The 22024-nt window shown below is 38.2% G+C and overlaps 1 protein-coding gene across 2 annotated transcripts in view; it reads right to left on the bottom strand.

Moving 5' to 3' along the window:
- CNTNAP4 (contactin associated protein family member 4) overlaps positions 1-22024 on the bottom strand; it is a 524353-nt gene that overhangs the window by 28845 nt on the left and 473484 nt on the right. For both annotated transcript variants that reach the window (XM_077474781.1, XM_077474782.1), the window contains 4 exons: positions 17625-17864; positions 15288-15509; positions 10575-10708; positions 4604-4691 (listed from right to left, as the gene is read on the bottom strand). In XM_077474781.1, coding sequence (XP_077330907.1) covers positions 4604-4691; positions 10575-10708; positions 15288-15509; positions 17625-17864 — 684 coding nt within the window. The remainder of the gene's footprint in view (positions 1-4603; positions 4692-10574; positions 10709-15287; positions 15510-17624; positions 17865-22024) is intronic.

Here is a 22024-nt window from a genome sequence, read left to right as displayed (position 1 = left end):
ACCGCAAGCAAGCATCAGCCAATGTTCTAGGTGATTAGCTGCAAGGTTTCCTTTCTGCACTGATATACTGTTATTAGACTTGCTTCCCTACTATTTATTGGAGTTTATGGGCCTTACAGCTCAGGAAAGGTTAACTTATGCCTGTGTGACATCCATAGGTAGCAAATATAACATATGATAGGAACCTGAGCAAAAAAAAAAGTATTTTTGACTTTTGTTTTTGCTCAGATCTGCATTTCATTTTTGTTGTGGCTTACACACCCAAGCAATCTTTTTAAATTATTTTGTTTACATCTGCCTTAAAATTGTGCTTGTGTGCTTAACGATCAGTAGCCATGACCACATATTGTTTCCAAGCTATGTTCTTACAGTTTGATATTGTACCTTGCTTTTATCTTTTATCTGCAGTTAAGCTCTCATCGGTGCAATCCTGAAAGCCTCAATAGGAAAGTCATGCAGTGAAACACACATCTTCTTGTTGGGATTTCTTGTGATAGCCACATGCTCCCTTTGTTGTTGAAATGTTTACATTTATATCGAAGAATACATTTAAGTGAATCTAGAGGTAATGTGGGAATTTAATTTCAGATACATAATCTACCAATTAACTTTACTTAGAAGTGTGCTTTTTTCATAAAAAAGGGTGTTTCATTAAAGCTGAACCCTGGGAACAAATTCCATATTCTTCAAATGCAGTAAATTGCTCACCTTTAGTGAACATTTTTCTGTTTTTGATGTGTCCTCCTCAATCCTTGAGGAAAAGCTAATCCAAAGCTGGGTAATGCCTGTATTTCCTTTCAAGTGGCTCTTAACTCCTGACTGGTCTCTGTGTACAAGTGATTGTGCCCCTTTAATGCCCACCATCAACTTTACTTTAGAAATTATTATGCCAGCACTGTTCAATTAGAAGGAGAGATCTATGCCAAGTGTACCGTATGCATACAGATCTAGCTGTTCTGCCTACCTTTACTTTCCTCCCCCATCTCTCTCCTTAGCAGAGACAACAATGATAGTGTTCTCAGTAACCTGGCAACTAGGTACTGAGGACACCATCAGAGTATTTTAAGTGTCCTCTAATCTGACACACTTAACAGTGCTCAGTTAAACACCTCTATCCTTTCTTCAGCTGTAAAACACTTTTTAATCTCCATAGTCTAAAATTCAACATCTGTGCTCAGATGGAGTGAAAGCTGTGGAAGGAATACCTGACAAAGAAATTCACAAAAGTTGAACATTAAAAGAGAATTATAGTCACGGCATACACTTTAATTTTATAACATCGGCATCATAATAGTTTCATAGTTTGTAAGGTTGAATAAAGACACCGGTCCATCCAGTTCAACCTGAGTGAGTGTCTACAACTGTCCCTATCCCTGTACATTCACATTGGTCCCTACCCTCAAGGAGCCCCATTCATATAGTAATACAAACAATAGTTATTTTTGACAATCAAGCGTGCACTGACACATAGGATAACACTATTTACATCCAGAAGCAGAAAAAAATTGGCAAAAGCTGCTGTTAGTGGCATTTATTTTACATTAGTGTGCAACAAGCCTAAATTTGTGGCATTCTCTAAAATGAAAATTTTTAAACTTCGCACTTTAGAAACTACACTTTAGATTTAGGAGATTTACTGCCTAAAAAAAGGTTTACAGCTGAAAGGAAGATAGCAGAGATACATGAGCACTGCTAAAGCTGGCCATAGATGGTTTGAATCGTTTATGGTCAGACTGAATATACCAAGTTAATTGATCGATCAACTTGGGCACAACTAGCCTGCTCGATTCACTTGTGATTATTGCTAGCGGTTGCTATAGCCACTAGGAATAGTAATTGTCTTCTCTAGGTGGGGACGGCTTACCCCACCATTAAACCCGCCCGGAACACTCAATTGCAGGAAGCAGACTCGACAAAAGGGATTCCCCTGACAGCACTGTCTGTATTGATGAGGGAATCGAAATTTGCACCTTCTATGGCCTGTCTAAGTTGCATAGAGCTTCTGCCAGCTAAGACAGGGAAGTTTTCTTCCTCATTGTCACAGCGTACATAGCTGCTGTTAATTCCACTCCCCATATTTCTTTCCTTCCCCTGTTCCTCTCTCACCTGTATACCTCATAAAATATGCATGTGAAAAACTGCACACAGAGATGTACAGACACTTTAAAATCAATTTTCTTTTTACTTATTGATAATATTTTTATGTTGCTTTTGCCCAGTACTATATCTGACATTCAGATGTACCAATTGATTTTAACCTGTTACATCTTTATATGTGATCTCTCGAAGTACATTCACGTTGGCTATTGGTACTACTGCTTTGATCACAGAAGTTGCCCTTCCTGTTTGGAGCCCAATGCGTACTTTATCTTCTTTTACTAGTTTTCTTTACCTTTCATAAGAATTTTGTATTATTGCAATATTGTGCAAGCAATCTATATGCCTGAATAATCTTGGTTTGTGCCAAGTTCTCTTTTCTTACTAGAATTGTTAAAACATTTTTTTAAAGTTTGGCTTAGAGTGGGGTTTTAAACTTTAATCCTCACCTTCATCCATGGCTGTAGTCTGCAGATCACTTCAGAAACTTCCTGGTAGACAGAGGATGGACCAGCCAGTATGACCCAGGAAAGAGTTTACCAGCTGTCCTTCTTAGCACACCTTCACCCATCAAAAAAGTTTTCACAGCGCCCCCTGCATTTCTCTTTGTGAATTTGCCTGACTTTCCCAGAATCCCTTCGGACAGGCTCAGGGTGCATGCTAAATCCCCTGGGGTCACATGCAGCCCACAGTGGAAGTGCCTGCCTGATTGGATACAGAGTGATTGAATTGATGGTGTCTTCTCCTATTATATAGTTTTTGTAAATCTAAAGGAGATTGTAAAGAGATTGTACAGTCAGATTTTATAGTGTATAGCCACATGTATACACCTAAAATTACCTAGTTGTGCTTTCAGTGTCATCAATTGTTGATCAAAACAGAACACCAAACACAGAAGAAAAAACACATTTTGCCACAGGAAAAAACAGGTGACAAATGCAGTAACAAATTGACAAAAATGTCCTATGAGTTACTTTGCCAGGTGGAGTGCAGCCCATTGAAATTGTCTGGCTGCCCTATGTGTGTCACTGGAAAAACAAGCTAAAAAAAACATGCACTCCCACAACTCTAGATGTGAATGGGGCCTGAAATTGAAATTGGTGCTTTCACAGAAGAACAATGATGCTCCATTCACATCTGTTTGTTTCCAAATGCATGGTAAACTCCACAGAAAATATGCACTTTGCCATGCATTTCATAAATGCTGTAAATGTGTACCGTATTTGTGTTGTGTTGTTTATGTTGTGTTAAAGGCTCCCCAAGTGTGGAAAACACACTGAAAACTGCAGCAACGCACCACGCGCAGCTCCATTAATAGTTTGGGAGCTTCTTTTGGATGATTGTTGGGTCTAGGGCAGTCTATTCAAGTGAGTGGGCTGCCCTATGTGTGATGAGTGAAAACACTGCAAAACACACAAAACAAACGCATGCGGGAATGTACGTTTTTGTTAGGTGGAGATGTGAATGAGGCCTCAAGACTGAGTGTCTCCGTCCGCTCCCTCCTATGTACTTGTATAAAGATGCCATACACTATGCAATCTGATTGTACAATCTCTGTACAATTTCCTTTAGATTTATCAGAACTATGGATTAGAGGACACACCTGAACAATCCATTACATTTGTAACAAATCAGACAGGCCCTTGTACTACATAGTTGATGGGAAATCTAAAGGAGATTGTACAATCAGATTGTATAGGAAGTGGGTATTGTAATGAGGGAAGAGTGGTCCAGAGTGGTGAACACACCCTATCACTCCCTCTTCTGTGATGCAACAAGAAAGTGATGGTTTCTGGGAGATGACCTAACAGGAAGTGAATGCTGATACAAGCTACAGAAAGTGATGTAATATGAAAATCCATTCAAAGATACAACAAGACTGACAAGATTCTAAATATCATTTGAATGAGGTTAGTGAGAGAAAAGCATATTGGGAGGGCTGGGTCAGGAATGGCATTGGAAATCACTTCTATTTATTATGAAAAGTGAGATTTTGCCCAAAAAGGTGAACTTATCCTTTAAACATCTGCCCAACTTTGCTTTGAAAAAAAAGTAATATCATAAATAATGAAATTGTCATTGTATCTTAAAAAAACATTCTATCAGGTATATTTTAAATTTGACACTGCTTTAGTAATTGTGATATTTTTCTATCATCAGCTATACTCAATACGACTAGGTTTATTTGACTTTGAAATCAGATTAGCAATTTTTTCTCTGATCACAGCAGAATCACGTACTGCACTTATAAATCAACCCTCTTTTGAGGAAAATATCATGTTCCAGGAAGTCTGATTATAAAATGGAGAGATAAGTGTGAAATTAGTTTTAAGAGAACCCACTTGCTCATCTGAAGGAAGCACTTATTTGAAATGATGCTTTGACTTGACAAAAGTGCATTTTTCTCTTGATTGTCAGTTTTTAATTAAATTCACAGAACAGATATACTTTTCTATCAATGAGATAAACTATGGCACTTTCACATTTCTTTAAAAAAAATTATTACCTAATATTTTTCCAAGCCCAAGAGAATGGATTGAACTGAAGTCTGTGCCAGAAGTCAAAATAAATTTCTCACTTGCATATTGGTTAACCTAAAGGAAAAGTACAATGCATTGTTATTAAGTTTTAAAGGGATAAATAATAGAAACAATGATAAACAGTAGGTTTACCTTAGATATATGTTTTTGTTTTGTAATTTTTTTTTGTTTTTTTAATAGCATTTTAGTATAAAATCAAAAGAAATAGATGTTTTTTTGTTTTTTTTTGCTTTTAAAGCAAATAGATTTCTTCTCTCTTGTGCATATTTTGCACAGTTTAATTTGCAATCTAAAGCCCCATACACACTATCAGTTTTTCTGCTAAATTTTTCCTCCAGATTTACCAAAACAATATAATAAGAGGTCAAACCTTAGGAGTTTCAATTTGTATGCAATCAGGCAGGCCCTTGCACTACATGGTTTAGGTAAACCTGAAGGTAAAAATCAGCAGAAAATCTCATAGTGTGTATGGGGCATAACTCTAAACCAAAAGAAAGGAATCTTGCAGCAGCCTAACCAGCATCTGGGCTGGCAGATCCATGTGGTCATCTAATATCCTGCACATGGGCACTTGCAAGAATGAGTCTAGTACAAAAGAGCAATGAGCTACAGTAACTAGATTATTTGAAAAATTAATAAATATATATATATATATATATATATATATATATATATATATATATATATATATATATATATATAAATAAGACTGGATCTGTTAGCATTAGGCCCCATTCACATGCAATGATTTGGAATCGGGTGCATTTGGGTGCCATTCCAAACATGGTGTGATTTTGCCATGATTGTCACACAAGAGAATCACACTGCAATTGCAGAAACATGTGCCTTTAAAAGTCTTGCTCAGCTTGTCACCCAAAACAGAACCAGAGCTTCTTTTGAAATGAATGGCTGCCCTATGCATGACACTCAGAATCGCATGAAAATTGCTGACACAAAATACCAGGGAAGCGTGTTTATGGGTATTTTAATTTGTCCATTTCCATCACTGTCACTAGTTCATGCACTGTGACTTTAAAGATAGTGTGTCCAATTAATAACGTATTCCTTTATCTAAGCTGAAACAATGCAGAGTGTGCTGATTATGCTGCCTGTTCTAAAAATGCTTTCATAGAAATGCAATTGCTAGTAGAGTCTGTTTAAACTAATGTATGCACATTCAAGACTGATCCATTTTTAAAACATAACAGTGAATAAATCTAAAGCTGAACCACAGGCAAAACAGTTCAAGGAGTATTGCATTACATGTATATTAGTGCATTAAAAAAGGTAGCATACTGGATGTACTTGCCTATTCTTACCAGAATTTCCTCTCAGCTTACTGGTCAGCACTGTATTCCTTTTATGTGTAACTAACTCCCCTTGGTAGTCCAAGACAGGAAATACTTATGTAATCACCTAGATCAGGTAGGACTTTCACTTCATTTCCCAGTCTTAGCCCTTGTACACACGGTCGGACATTCCGATGGAAAATGTCCGATCAGACTGTTTTGTTGGATAATCCAACTGTGTGTGGGCTCCATCGGACTGTTTTCATCGGAATATCCGATGGACAAAGTTTTAGAGCTGGGCTGTAAAACTTTCCGACAACATGATCCGATCGGACTTTGTCCGATTGTGTGTAGAGAATTCCGATCGGATAAAGTGCCACGCATGCTCAGATCAAATTCCTAGACCAAAGCTATTGGCTACTAGCCTGAACGTACTCCCGACGTAACGAAATAACGTCATCACGTTTCGTACGATTAGATTTTCCAACAAATTTGTCCAACCGTGTGTATGCAACACAAGTTTCGGACAAAATCCGCCAGACAAAATCCGACGGATTTTGTTGTCGGAATGTCCAACCGTGTGTACAAGGGCTAACTGTGCGCAAACCCCCCCCACCACCACTTGTCTTGGTTGGCAGGGCATGATTATCAGAAACTAGGACATGATGTGTGCTGGTAACAAAGTTGAGCTGCAACTTGTTTGAGACTGGATGACTTGTTTTTGGTGTTGTCTTAAGAAAGAAAACTGAGCTTGGGTCTGTTCCACTGTCTCTGGTACCACATATGTGTATCCCAACTTATGTTTTAAGTCACAGGAAAAGTGACTCTTTGTAGCCCCATCTAAGGTGACAGAGGACATGTGTGTGCCAAGAGATAGGTAACAGAGAGCACATCTATAGAGTGACAAAAGATGGCACCTTAAAGAGGAGGGTTTGTATGTGACAAATATGTAAAAAGCATAGCTCGGGATGATTAAATGGTAATCAGATGGCATATGCTACATGCTCCAGTTCCGCCCAAGCCCCACCCATAAACTGTGCCCCATTATTCCCAAGCTCAACAAATTTAACAGGATATGATGTGGCACACAACAAGAGTTTTGCCAGAAGTCAACATGTGTACAAGCTAAAGGTGAGCCAGTGATGACATCATAATTTTTCCAGAAAACATGCTGCATTTATGTTATGTGGGACAAAAGGGGGGCGCAGCAATACCTAGACACTGCTCTCTGAATCATTATATATACAATGAAGTCAAGATTTTCATAAACTTGTTTAGAGCTATGCGTTTTCCTAAGACTTAATAGGGTGATATATGTTAAGCAGCATGCCCATTCTCATATCTCACTATCTGTCCATTCCTCCATAAATTGAAATGCTCAGCTTGAAAGGCACTGTACACATTTATAGGGAGTCTTTTCATTTAAACAATTGACTGTGCATCCCCAACCTTCACAATTGTATAAACTGACATATCTGTAATCATGGGAGTATTTGTAATAATTTTACCTTTGGGCCAGTGTCATGGATGGCAGATTTTACAACAATGTTTTTTTTATTCCCTCCTCCTTTTCACCCCTTCATCGGTTGCAACCAGACTGATATGCAGAAATCCTATTCTATAGTGTGTGTGTGAGCCCTCCGTCTGTGTACTGCCTGTACACAGTAGGATGACTTTATCACCATCAGTTGAATGACTGTGCCTTTTCAGCCTTTGGCAGTGTCTTCAACATGGGGAGGAAGGGCACTCTGGGCAGAACATTTATTTACTGAGGGCCGCCTGGCAGAGGGACACCACTAAGATGATATCCTAAGCAGCAAGTAAAGGCGGTATGGCATAGGCTGGCTTTTTGAGTATGCAGTGGATACAAAGGCCTCACAGGCAGTTGAAGGTAGGAACACAACCAAAGCCAGCAGGAGGTCAGGATTCTGCAAAGCTAGCAAGATGCAGCCAGAAGTTGTTTACTGCTTTTGTGATACAGTTGATCAATCTAACAGTTGGTGAGTAGTCTAAAAGTTCCAGCATTATAATCCTGTTTCAACAATTGGGCACCTCAGCGTTTTTCCAGCTTAACATGCATTACCACCATCTCCTATTCTGCCCTTTATCTTGTACTCAATCTTGTTGAATCCAAGAATGTCCTGCTCTGCTTGTCCCCAGTATATTCCTGCCCTGCATTACCCCAGACCATCTCTATATATTTCTATAGTAGCAGTTTATCTGCTGCATGATTTATACTACTGTTTTTTTGTTGTTGTTTTTCTTGTATTTAGTTGTTCATAGCTATGCGATGGATTATATTTTCACTGTCTCCCAATAAATGCCTTAATATTGTTTTTCCAATTTGAGTTCCTAGTTACCAGATTGAATGGTAGGAATTTAGAGCATGTCCTAGACAGATGAGGCAGTGTATCTTTGTGAGTATGTAGAGGGTGGGTGCGGTACATATTATTGGGTGACATTTATAAAGCAAATTAGTGACAACAAATCAGACACAAATCATAAAACCTATCAATTAACTACCGGTAATTATATTTGAATGTTTTTGTGCACCTGTTATCCTGGGCAAAAAACTGTAAAGAGAACATAACAGGTCTGTGATTATTTTAACCACTGAAGACAAGACAGATTTTCTTCGAATGAGACAGATTTTCACCTAAAATAGGCACACAATTAAGTGGTCAGGGGCAGATTTTATTCTGTAACTGTTATTTTAGAGAAAATGAGCAAATGTGCGTGTAATGATGAAACTGTCTCAAAACAATCTAACTGGTCCTGTTTAGTACTGCCTATCTGTGTGACAGAATTAATAAATGTCCCTTAATTAGTTATAACTATCCCATTGCTAATGTCTGTTGTGTGTGTGTGTGTGTGTGTGTGTGTGTGTGTGTGTGTGTGTGTGTGTGTGTGTGTGTGTGTGTGTGTGTGTGTGTGTGTGTGTGTGTGTGTGTGTGTGTGTGTGTGTGTGTGTGTGCGTGTGTGTAAACTGCATGCATTTAGGGCCTTGTTCACATGTTCTCAAACTGTTTGAGAACTCATGTTCATGTTCACAAACTGATAGAAAAAAAATTGCAGAATTGATTTGCATTGAATACTTATGCTGGCCATACATGATACAAAAAACGTCCGAACCCATTTTCAAAAAACGAACATTTGGCCGTGAGCACAAATGATAATGCCATCATGTAATGACCGATAAATCGTTCGGTGGATAAAAATGCATTTTTTGTTTGTTTTCTTACATATACCTAGTGCAGACAGTTTGGATGGGAAACACATTAAGCTTTCAATTTATCTTTCATTCGGCAGAAAATTTCCAAACATTATTTTTTTGGCTCAAAAATGTCCCAAAGATTATCAATTTTTGTGCCCATTAACTGGCCGAAAAAAGAAACTAACAGTCTAAATTACAAAATTTTGGCCGATTTGTGCATTTATTTCTGTGCAGAAATATGCAACACAAAGGTCTCTGCAAGGGCACATAGAAAACACTTGTGCCCTGTACAGAGACAGCTTCAGAAAAATGCGAGTGAAGGAGGCCTTAAGCCCCGTACACACGAGAGGACTTATGTCCGACAGACTTCCAAAGGAGTTCCGCCGGAGTTCCGACGGAGTTCCGACGGAGTTCCGACGGAGTTCTGACAGACTTTTCGGCCGAACGGACTTGGCCACACACGATCACACTAAACTCCGACGGATTCGAACGTGATGACGTACGACCCGACTCGAATAAGGAAGTTCATAGCCAGTAGCCAATAGCTGCCCTAGCGTCGGTTTTAGTCCGTCGGAGTAGCATACACACGAGCGGAGTTTTCGAAGGGGACCGGGTCCGGCGGAGTTCCTTCGGGAAAATTTGAAGCATGTTCCATATTCTAAAGTCCGTCAGACTTTGGTGAATCAAAAGTCCGTTGCAGCCCACACACGATCGGATAGTCTGACGGACTCGGTCCTTCGGACTTTGGATGTTGAAAAGTCCGCTCGTGTGTACGCGGCAAAACTATTGCTAAACATGGCATGTTGCGTTTGTGAATATTAGGAGTTTCCAAATATAACTGTACCATTAATGTAAACTGATGCACCTGAAACTGCATCCTAACAACATGTATCCTTACTGTATTTTTCTGTTTCCAAGCATAATCCATGTAGCCATTAGTTATCTTATAGCTAGTTTTATTCTTCCATGTCTTGCACTAATCTGTTTACCAGATGCACAAGTTTAGCTTTAAAATAGACAGTTGTTGCAATGCTGAACATCTACGATATGAAAACATTGCTATCCAACCATTACATAAGAAATGTAGTTATAAGAAATGTAGTTATAAGAAATGTAGTTATAATTCTGTCCTATCTCAGAGTTAAAGTTATCTTTTTCATACACATGGATGGTGTTCCTCAACATTCGCTACGCCATCATGTCATAGTGTAAGAAATATATTAATTAATCAGGCATCATTGCTCTTGTGAGGAACACAAAGAACACTGTAATATTATACGATATTTAAAAAGGGGATGTACAACAGAAAATTATCCATCCAAGTACAAGTAGGTGCATCTTTTTTAACCTCAATTACATTGCATGTTTATGTGAATTGCCCCTATAAACACATTATTCTTCACTTTTATAATTTATTAAACAGCATGTGAATACCTCTACAGAGAGAATCTCTTGCTTTCTTAAAATTTTTACTTTCTGTAGATGACCATCAGCTACATTCTTTAAATGTAAACTAAAGACTTCAGGATCTTGCTGGTGATCCAATCTGTATCTAATCTGTAAACTTCCTAAAAAGAAACAGAGTACATTTTTTTAGTCCAGAAGCCATAAAAAAATCCTTTATTTCAAAGTGTGCACAGCTGTGCTAACATTTCTGGGAAAGAAGTTTCAAGACCTAAGTAATTGTTTTGCTTGAACTACAACTTGCTAAGGCAGGTCTTCGCCTACCGGGCCTTAGCTATTTAAACATCACTCACAGAGTAATTACAATTGTTTCAAAACTGATATACAGCATACAGAAGAAGTGGTCAACCATGGGTCAAGGTACAAGAAAGAAAAAAAGTTTTATGTTCAGAGAGTACAGCATGAGCCATCCTCCTCCAAAAAGACAAATGTGTCCCCAATAAATGTAGAGACTATATGATTTCAGTAACTGTCAAATTGACAAAAATTTCAAGTTCAATTGACAGTATGTTTAAAAAAAACTCATTGACCTAGTATAGTTTGTTGGATTCTTGTCATATACTAAAATTGTTGTACCCTCACATGGGCCCTCTGGGACCAACCTTATTATTGTCAGCTTTTTCTGCAGAATTATCTACTGTATTAGTTATGGGTGTTGGATTTGCCTCATGCAGCTTAAAAGATGAACATTTATAAAATATAATCCTGCAAATCCTCCTCCTGCCACATTAGATATTAGATCATAGTGGGGAGATCTGTAAACATTCCTCTCTAATGATCAGGTCAAAATGTAGTTAGATACTTTGCAATGGATTTTGGGAGAAAGCTAGAGCAAGATTATGTTTGGTCAAGGTTTTTCCTTAAGGTCAACCAAAGAAAGTAGTCAGGATGTTTGCAGTTTTAGATGACCAAACCAGTCATTTACTTGCAACTTCAGATGCATTTTCCTAAACCTTCCACACATGTGCTAAATAATTTATTATTTCAGATATGAATGAAACTGCAAGGAATTCACTTTCCTACACTTACTGGGTTTGATTTAGTAAAGGCAAATAGGATGACTACTTTGCAAGGGAAGTTGTACTTTGCAAGGAAACTTGACCCTGAGCTTATTAAATGATGTTAAGCTCTGCTGACTTCCATCATCCAATCAAGTGAAAACAAAAATACAGCTTTTTAAATTTTTCTCGCACATGATTATTCTTAGCAAAGTAAAATTATACTACATTTTCTAAGCTCTAGGAAATACTCCCATGCAAACTGTGGCTTAAATTCTATTGCAAACTGAACAGAAAATGTGGCTTTAGTATTTAACCCCATTGACTAGAACCAAATACCTAATGACAAATAAACGATTTGTGTAGCAGAAGACATACTTTTCTTTATTTGACTAGTTATATCCCACCAGTAGATAATGATGCCAAATTATGCTTCTGCTCAGAAGAAACATTCAAAGGTTACACAAAATACTTGAACAGTTCAATGGTTGGACCAATGATACCAATGCCTAAAGGACTGAGTTAGGTTAAGTTGTTATTGTTGCTTCTTGTTTCACTGAGAAGCAGGGTCCGAACAGTTAGTGCTTCAACAAATTATCTTACAGGCAAATTAAGGCTTCATCAGGTAACCACTTTTGATATTTCTGGTAAGACAACACTTCAAACCACTGATGTAAAAAGCAAGTCTGAATCATTAGGTGACAAAGAAACTTCAAATGCTGAGATCCTGTCCAACAATGTGAATGTTCTTCAGTTCATTGACCATGTAAATAGTGACTCTAAATCAGTACCTACTTCAATAGATGCTACAAAATTGCTCACAGAAGACCAGCTGCAACCTCAAGCTGTTCTGTCAATAATAAAGCTTTACCTGGCAACTGCAAAACTGTATTGTCACTTCACTTAAAGAATCCTAGCCAGAGCTGTAAAAACTTTGATTCTACAGTCTTCACCTGAGTTGCAACTTAGCAATTGATTCATCCAGCAAGCCCAAGCTTATACAGCTGGCAGCTCAGAAAACACACCAAGAACCACGCTAACACTAAAATAACTAAATCATCTACTTCTTTGCAAGCTGGAATTTAGGATCTCCTAGACTTTCCAAGGAGTTGCTTCAACTAACTAGATGGTCCTACATCCACCCATCGGTGACCTTGCAAGCTTTGCCCAACTTTAAGAAGTGACCTGATGTCTTTATGGACTGTTTCAGGATCTCAAGTTCAAGATATCAAAGACTTATCTGGGATGTTATTATCTTCACTTATCAATGTATATGTCTCCAGCATTTACTCAATTGACCTGTTCTGTTTATCTTTTGAGTACCACTGAGTCAGCTAAGGTTTGACATATTGTAGTCTCTTTGCCTTAAAGACAGGTTCTTCAAGGGATTCTTTCAAGATTATATTTCTTAATTAACTTTTGTTCAAATGTTCATGTTTTCTCTTCTATTTTAGGTTTTTTAGGTCCAAGTCATCAATGCATGGTCTAATGTTTGTTTATACAGTGAAATCTAAAGGTTTCAGGTGGAGGTGCTGTGTTCCACCTATTCTGTGTTTTATTCTCTTGCCAATGTATTGCTTTGCATTGTTAATATTGTGTATCTACTGGTACCTAGTAGTAGTGTAATGCCACAACAACTAGATTATTTGTACATTTGGTATGGTCATTGTCATTTTGGTGTTCAACAACATTCTCTGTATTGTACATGGTGAATTAAAACCTTTTTAGGAACAACCTCTGCGTCTTGTTTGATAGTTACACTATTTGTGGACAGGCTGAGCCAGGAAGTGGCCATACTGTCTGAAAAGTTTGATATCCATGGACGTATGTCATTACCCAAAGCGTGAGTTGAGACAGAACTGCTCTACTTGCAGGTGGAGATCTCTCGTCAGTAACATTACCAACCCATGATGTCTTGTGCTCCCCATGAACCCCAAGTGGTGAGTGATGGAAAGCTAAGTTTTACAGTCAGCTTGCAGTTCACAAGAGACATGCATCCTAGGGTGACAACACTGCTGCTCCTATGAAAAGCTATGAAAAGTGGTAAAGAATAACACTACAGGATTGAGTAGAGAGCACATTTTTATTTTACAAAATTTTAGCTTTAGGTACATTTTAAAAAATGATCTTGTGGTTGCATTTTCTGTTTTTAAGAATATAATTCTATCAAGATGTGCTGCTGTCTTGGTTCAATTACCAATCCTGGCTTCTAAAAATTGGGATAGGCAGTACATTATCTATTGTTTTAATAAATCTGCCATTATTTAAACTCAGAGCTCACCTTTAAATGTAAAAATCTTCAATATGACTGCTGTTCTAATGCCTACTATTGAGTAATATTGAGCAGTCTGGGAAATTAAAATGTTTTTCAGTTTAAAAAAAAAAAAAAAAACATTTTACAAGTATGTTCATGTATTAATATCTCACTGTAATGTCCCTGTAAAAACAAGCCATTCTGATATTCCTATTTCTCTGTTAGATACAGGGTTCATTCTTTATTTTTTTAAACACTAGGAAATAAAAGCTCCACATTGCCCCAGGAACCCTAAAGTATTGCAAATGCAACCCTGCTGCCTCCCATCTATAAAATTACATAATGGCAAATCAACTAATTAAATAAGCATATTTTTGCTACAAAAAAATGAATTATATGTTGCCTCCTGGTATGCACAGTACATCACCTTCAGTGTTAGAAGCAATAAAATAATGATTTCTATAAAACACATGCCATGAGCAAAGCATTTACACACAGCAAAATCTAAGAAAAATAAACATTTTAATATAAGTTGTAGAAGGAGGACCCTGAGCTGAGCCATGGGGCCAGCCAGTTGAGGTAAAGCGTGCAGGTCCATCGGAAAATAATAGAATACAGAGATTTGAAAATTTATGTAAAGTAAGGCAGGCCATAGATGGTGACATTTCTTTCCTGCAATCACGGGTTGCAGGAAGGACATTTGCTTGATTCCACCATCAACACAGACAGTGCTGACAGGGGAATCCCTCCTGCCAAGCAATTGTCTGCTCCCAGCCATCCCCAGCAGGGAGAAGACAGTGATTATTGCTAGTGGCTATAGCAGCCGCTAGTGATAATCACAAGTGAATCTGGCAGGCTGGTTGTACCCAAGTTGATTGATTGATCAGCTTGGTACATTAAGCCTGCCCACATGGTGTAATGGTATAAAGGAGTGTAAAATGTTTGTTACCCCAACATTTCATCTTTTTGAAATGTGTCTGTTGTACCACATACTTTTAATAAAAAGTATCCTGTTCTCTTTATATTTTTCTCTTTGTGTGAAATTACCTTGCGATCCTGGCAGTCCCACTGCTTTCCTATTATCAAACTTACCAGGCTAAGCATAGATGCACATCCTTTCCAGTGTGGTAGGTTTCCTGGCTGTGCTGGGAGTACAGCTTGCCTGTGCTCCAATGGTCCAGACTTGTGCTACCACACAGCCCCTGCACAGCTCTTTACTGCGAAGTTCAGTGTATTGCTATTTCTCCCACCCCCACCTCTTATGTAGCTGAGAACAGAGGTTATGTGATCATTTAAAAAAAAAAGAACAAAAAGGTATTTATATTATATATATTATATATACACATACACACAGTGTATACTGTTTTCAAGATTAATTCTTCAAATGCCATGCCATATAATATTATATATATGAGTAGACAATGTGCTTACCATTTCTTGAAATAATGACTGAAAAATACTCCTTAGTATAAGTACTCACAAAAAATAATAAGCTTGGTGCTTGTGTTGTTCTAAAATTAAATGCAATATTTTCTTTAGCAGATATGCCTGCATTAGGAGAAAAAGGATGCAAGCTTGAATTTTTAGCCATCGTGTGATTTTCTTGGAAATTGTAAGTTATTGATGACTCTGCTTGAAAATATGCTGAAATTTCTGCAAAAGAGGAAATTGAAAATGGGTTTCATTTATTTTTGCTTTTCATATAAGTAAGGAAATTGAATAGAAATAAATGTCTAGTATTCTTTATGTGTGCATCTGGGTGTATATAAATGATTTTTGCCACCTCTGCTTTTGCACATTATTAGGATATATTAAGCAGTAATGAACAACAGGATCAGATGGATCATTCCCTGTATCACCCCATTAACAAACTTACATGATCTTATTTATCACTACATATTATAATGGCACTAGATGAGTGGCAGATTAGCAATGGATTAATTTTCCGGGGGTTGTTTCACTAAAATCTGGTGCAGCTGTGCATTGTAGCCAATCAGCTTCTAATGTCAGCTTGTTTAATTGGACCCCTTTTCACACTGGGGCAGTGTCGGTGTTAGCAGTAAAGCTCTGCTAGTTTTAGCGGTGCTTTATTGCTGTTATAGCATTACTTCGGCGCCCCCAGAAGGGATTAAAAAGGGGTTAAAAGAGCCTGCTTAGTGCTGCTTTCAAAGTGCTTTAAGGTGCTTTGAAATGCATTTCAATGGGCACAGGAGGTGGAGGAGCAGTGTATACACTGCTTCCGCACCGCACCGCCCCAAAGATGCTGCTTGCAGGACTTTTTTTCCGGTCCTGCAAGCGCCCCACCCCAGTGTGAATGCACTCGGACTTTCACACTGGGGCTGCAGAAGAGGTAGTTTACAGGTGTTTTACAGGTGCAAAAATGCCTGTAAAGTGCCTCAGTGTGAAAGGGGCAGAAAATAAGCTTTGGCAGAAAATACTGGAAGCTGATTTGTTTCTATGAAGAGATGCACCAGATTTTGCACTCTCCAGTTTAAGGCTGGCCATACATTATACAATTTTCTTGTACAACTTTCCTTTAGATTTACCAAAGGAGGAGGTCAAACCTAAACACTTTCAATTTGCATGCAATCAGGTAGGCCCTTGCACTACATAGTTGAAGGTAAATCTAAAGAATATTGAATAAAGTTGGCCATACACCTATAGCTTATCTGCAGATTCTCTATGGTTAGATGGGAAAAGTGGGAGATTAATCCATCCCCACAGTTTTGCGAACATGGAGAAATCTGTTGCACTTTTACTTCCATCTAACCATAGAAAATCTGCAGATAATCTATAGGTGTATGGCCAGCTAAAGAACATTATAAGGTGTATGATCATCTTTAGTAAATCAACTCAGTATATTTTTCACTGGTTTAAAAATTAAATCTATTGGGGTTGATATAGTAAATAAGGAGATAATTTTTCCCTAAAATAATTAATAGTTACTTGGTTTATTGAATATGGTGTATATATTTATTTGAATACTTAATTATGTGCAATGGAAAAATAAAATAATCCGGCCTGCCACCAAGAACCTGAGTTTACACATTCCTGGATGATTGAATTTACTTTTATATGCTATTCTAAATGAACAATCTTTACTTCTTATTTAAGAAAGAACCCCACCCCTGTGTTTTCTGGAATGGAGCTGAGGGGCTTTGAGTAGTGATAGCCTTCAAGCTGTTTGTGATGATAATGAAACAGCAGAGAAGACACTCACTGGATATTAGTACTTGGAAAATTTTTATCAATGTGTTTTTATACACTTCTTTCTTTTTTTTTCTCTAAAGTATATCAATGGCAGTGGCAAATTTAAATGGCGCTTCCTAGCTTCAACAAAATCTAGACATGCATGTGTATTTAAGAGGACTGCATAATGGTGCATTGTTAATTCCTGTGTCAGGAGGACTTCTGTAGGACTGTGGAACACAAAATCTTCTGGTTAGATCATCCTGCGTGTAGGGGCTGGCTGCCAGTACTGAGTCTCTACATGGTTACTCTTCCAGTCTATTACCTAAAGGGATATTTCCCAGGCCCAAGCTGGAGCCTGCATAGGGGAAACCCAGTGGTAACCTCACCATCACAGGCTGGAGTCCTTCATGGTTGTCTCTTTCCATTCACCACTCTCCTCTCCCACTTTAAATATCCTATTTATGGAGAGGAAGTACAGCCCACACTGTTGAAGACAGGTTGGATCCCTTCCTATAATGGACATAACTCTCCATTACAAGTACATATTAATATTCAAAATATGCAGTTGACACTCACCTTTTTTACAAAATGCTCCAGTATATGCAGATAAGCTACAGTCACATGAAAATCCAGCCAGCTTTTCAAAACACTTCCCTCCATTGTGGCATAAGTTTCCATAGCTGCTACAATGTCCAGGACAGCCTGGTTTAATTCCTGGCGTCACTTTAGCCCTTTCTTCCAAATCAATGGCAATGCCATTTAATTTTAAAGAACGAATACATCCTAAAAATCCTTTCTGCCTTGAGGGAGTTCCGCCTGTTTAAGGAATAAAAAAAATATCCAGAATACATGGACATACAAAATCACTTCATTATAATGTACATGATAAACTAAAGGACTGTTTGTACTCTTTAAGCCTTTATTTGATCCCGTTGTCAGGAAAAGGCGTATGGTCTGATAGGAATTTTTAGGAGTGCCATCTGCCAGTCTTGGACAATCTCAGAGATTACTGCTGTTACCTCTCAGGGTTTTGTCTAGTCTCTTACTGTCACTGACTTATACATTAATGTGAAGCTATACAGGTAAGCATTTTTGTACTTTGGCATCAAGCTCAGAACCAACTATAAGTTCTTTTTTTAAAAATACATTTTGATCTGAACTTCAGAAAGTGTGGAAAGTGCCTATCATGTATATCATATTATATATGGAGGCAATGGTGGTACTTTACTATAGCGATGCAGCACTAATTACTAGAGCTAATTACCATGAATTAGCACTAATTAGCGCTAAAACAGTATTCACTGTAGCGCTGGTAAAAAAAATACTCCCAAAATCAAATTTACTATAGTTCCCTGAAAACAAATAATGCCCAAACCCTTACTCTGCTAAAACCTGGAGTAGTGCACATGGAAATAGGGATGGCTCGAACACCCCATGGTTCGGTTCGCACCAGAACATACTGAACAGGCAAAAAATTTGGCAGAACACTGTTAAAGTCTATGGGACACGAACATAAATAATCAAAAGTGCTAATTTTAAAGGCTTATATGCAAGTTATTGTGATACAAAGTGTTTGGGGACCTGGGTCCTGCCCCAGGGGACATGTATCAATGCAAAAAAAGTTTTAAAAATGGACGTTTTTTCAAGACAAGTGATTTTAATAATGCTTAAAGTGAAACAATAAAAGTGAAATATTCGTTTAAATTTCATACCTGGGGGGTGTCTATAGTATGCCTGTAAAGTGGCGCATGTTTCCCATGTTTAAAATAGTCCCTGCACAAAATGACATTTCTAAAGGAAAAAAGTAATTTAAAAATACTCACGGCTATAATGAACTTTTGGTCACGGCAATACAGATAAAAAAAGTCACTGAAAAAAATGGCATGGGATCCCCCAGTCCATTACCAGGCCCTTCGGGTCTAGTATGAATATTAAGGGGAACCCCAAACCAAAATTTAAAAAAAAAATTGCGTGGGGATCCCCTCAAATTCCATACCAGGCCCTTCAGGTCTGCTATGGATATTAAGGGGAACCCCGCACCAACATTTTTTAAAAAAATAGCGTGGGGTCCCCTTCAGGTCTAGTATGGATTTTAAGGGGAACCCCATGCCAAAATGTAAAAAAATTGGCTTGGGGTCCCCCCAAAAATACATACATGCCATAAAAAGGCCTTTTGGGTCTGGTATGAATATAAAGGGGAACCCCAACCCAAAATGTAAAAAAAAATTGCATGGGGTCCCCCCAAATTCCATACCAGGACCTTTAAGGGGACCCCCAGATCCCGGGCCTCCCCCTTGTGTGAAATGGTAATGGGGCACAATCGGACTGAAAAACAAAAAAACAAAACAAAGCCACGACCGACCCGCCTCCATGGGAGGCACCCGCTCTTTTACACGGGTTTGTTTTTTCTTTTTCGGTCCATTGGTGGAGAGAGAGAAAATTAATGGACGACTATTTTTTAATAAAGGACTTTTCCCGAGCTGTGTCTTGTCTTTTGTACCATTTTGACACTATTTTTGTGAAATGGTAGTGGTACATTAATTTCCCCAACATCTTAATGCTTGTGTTGATGTTCTCCCTGTGTGGGTTTCTCACCACAATCCAAAGAGATGCTGGTATTTTATTTGGCTCCAGTCGAAATCGTCTCTAATGTAAGAAAGTTAGTTTTGGACTTTAGATTGGAAGCCTGTTCGCAAGTTCTGGTGTGAACCAGGTTTTTTTTCGGTCCATCCCTACCCAATAGCCAATGGCACATGAGCATGGTCGGTACAATAATATTAATGCCTCAAATGCAAAACATTATTGCATATAGTGAAAAGAATCAAACTTTAGTAATATTTTTTGGGGATGATTATGCTCAGTTCCATAGCGTTTTTGGTATGCCCTGCTACCTTTGAAGGTTCATGCAATGGATTTGAATACCACCAATGGTATCAACTCCTGAAAACATACATTGTACTCATAACTAGTGATTGTACATCAGTTTGGTTTATTCTATAAATGTAATTCTTGATATGCATGTAACTATTCAAAAATATTATGGTGTGAAATTTCAAAAATCCAGTTATTCAAAAATCAATGAAAAATGGTGTAGTGTCCCCCCCCCCCCCCCCCCACCGTGCATACCAGGCCCTTAGGATCAGGTATGGACTTTAAGAGGAACCTCACAGCAAAATGTAAAAAAAAAAAATTCACATGTGGTCCCCCCAAAATCCATACCAGGCCCTTAAAGAGGAAGTAAACCCTGGTGGGTTTTACTTTTGTCACATTTCACTTCTATTTTAGGTTAATGGGTAGGAGTACAATGTAGCCCATACCCATTCACAAAGGGGGGCTGGAATCTGGGGGTCTCCTTGTTAAAGTGGGCTTCCAGATTCCGATAAGCTCCCCACCCACAGACCCCCACAACCACCAGGCAAAGCACCCTCCCCATGTTGAGAGCATGTGGCCTGGGATGATTCAGGAGGGGGCGCTCTCTCGTCACCCCCTTTCCCAACCTGCCATTTTGCGTTCTCGGATAAGAGTCTGGTACGGATTTTTATTTTTATTTTGGCATGGAGTTCCCCTTAATATCCATACCAGACTTGAAGGACCTAGTATGGATTGGTGGGTGGAACCTACGCCATGTTTTTCTTTGATTTTTACTCTACATTTTAACTGTAGCATTTCACAAACTGTTTGCAAAAGTAAAAATCGAATGTTACAGAGTCTCTTTGCCTACTTGTTCTTGTTATGCCTATTGCAGTAAACCCACATCCAAATAAAATGTCCAATTACAATCTCATTATCGATTATGATATAAAGGAAAATGTCTTTCCATGCAGTACAGACTGGTCTGTATTCAACGTCTCCTATATCTTAGCTTAATTCTTCTTCCCCTCTGTATTAATGAAATTGAATTGAGAGCTTGCATTTCCCTGAAATTTCAGCAACATGTAAGCAAAATGCAATAGAGCTAATGAAGAAGTGAAAATTAGGCTTGTTTTGGTCATTTTTTAATGATGAAGTGGACAATATTTACGATAACTGTCTTTGACCTATTCATCATTTCAGTTTTTTTTTTAATAGAAGCAAAAACAAATGTGAAAAGAGATGTGAAATACAAAGCAACAGTGCACAAATAGTATAATATACAATAAAAGGCAAAAACACACAAAAAACACCAAATCAACAAAACTACCTTAAAGGGTAAGTCCACTTTTATGGGAAAAACATAGCAAAAAAATTAACCACCTCAATATTGGACTCTGTCACCCCCTTCCTGCCCAGGCCACTTTTAAGTTTTTAGTACTGTCACATTTTGAATGACAATTACTCAGTCATGCAACACTGTACCCAAATTAAATTTGTATCATTTTTTTGTGACAAATAGAGATTTCTTTTGGTAGTATTTAATCACTACTGTATCATATTATTACATTTCTTGATGCTCTAAAATGTCAGGACAGTAAAAATAGCTCCCAAATTACCCTTTTTTGGAAAGTAGACAGATTAAGGTATTTAGTAAGAGGCATGGTGAGTTTTTTGAATTTGTAATTTTTCATAATAATGTTTCATATTTTTTCTGTGTGTATTTATTTACAGAACTATCTTCCTCTGTGATGAAATAATGCATGTTTTTAGTGAATTGACTTCTTTTGACATAAATACAGCATGAGTTATTTTAACAAAAAAATTATCGCAGGATTTATCTCTTAGTGCAGGGGTGCCCAACCAATGGCCCATGGGCCACATGATGCCCTCTAATGTGGCACATGACCTCCTACTCTGGGATAGTGGGTTGGCAAGTCAAGATCGCGGACTCCCAACCTGCCATCCCAGAGCATCAGTGCTCTGAATGGAGTAGACACTACAGGAAGAATGGCTGTGGAGGGAGCAGAGCCGCATTAGCCAATGCCTCCTGTATAGTGTCCGCTCCTGTCACAGGTGGAGTGATACCAATTGCACTCCGCCTGGGACAGCAATAGCCAGAAATA

The sequence above is a fragment of the Lithobates pipiens genome, unplaced genomic scaffold (genome assembly GCF_037356315.1).
Source record: "Lithobates pipiens isolate NorthernLeopardFrog02 unplaced genomic scaffold, aLitPip1_a1.2 Scaffold_13, whole genome shotgun sequence".
Taxonomy (NCBI): Eukaryota; Metazoa; Chordata; class Amphibia; order Anura; family Ranidae; genus Lithobates; species Lithobates pipiens.
Note: the sequence above shows the minus strand (reverse complement) of the source record. Positions and strands in the feature narration are given on the sequence as shown.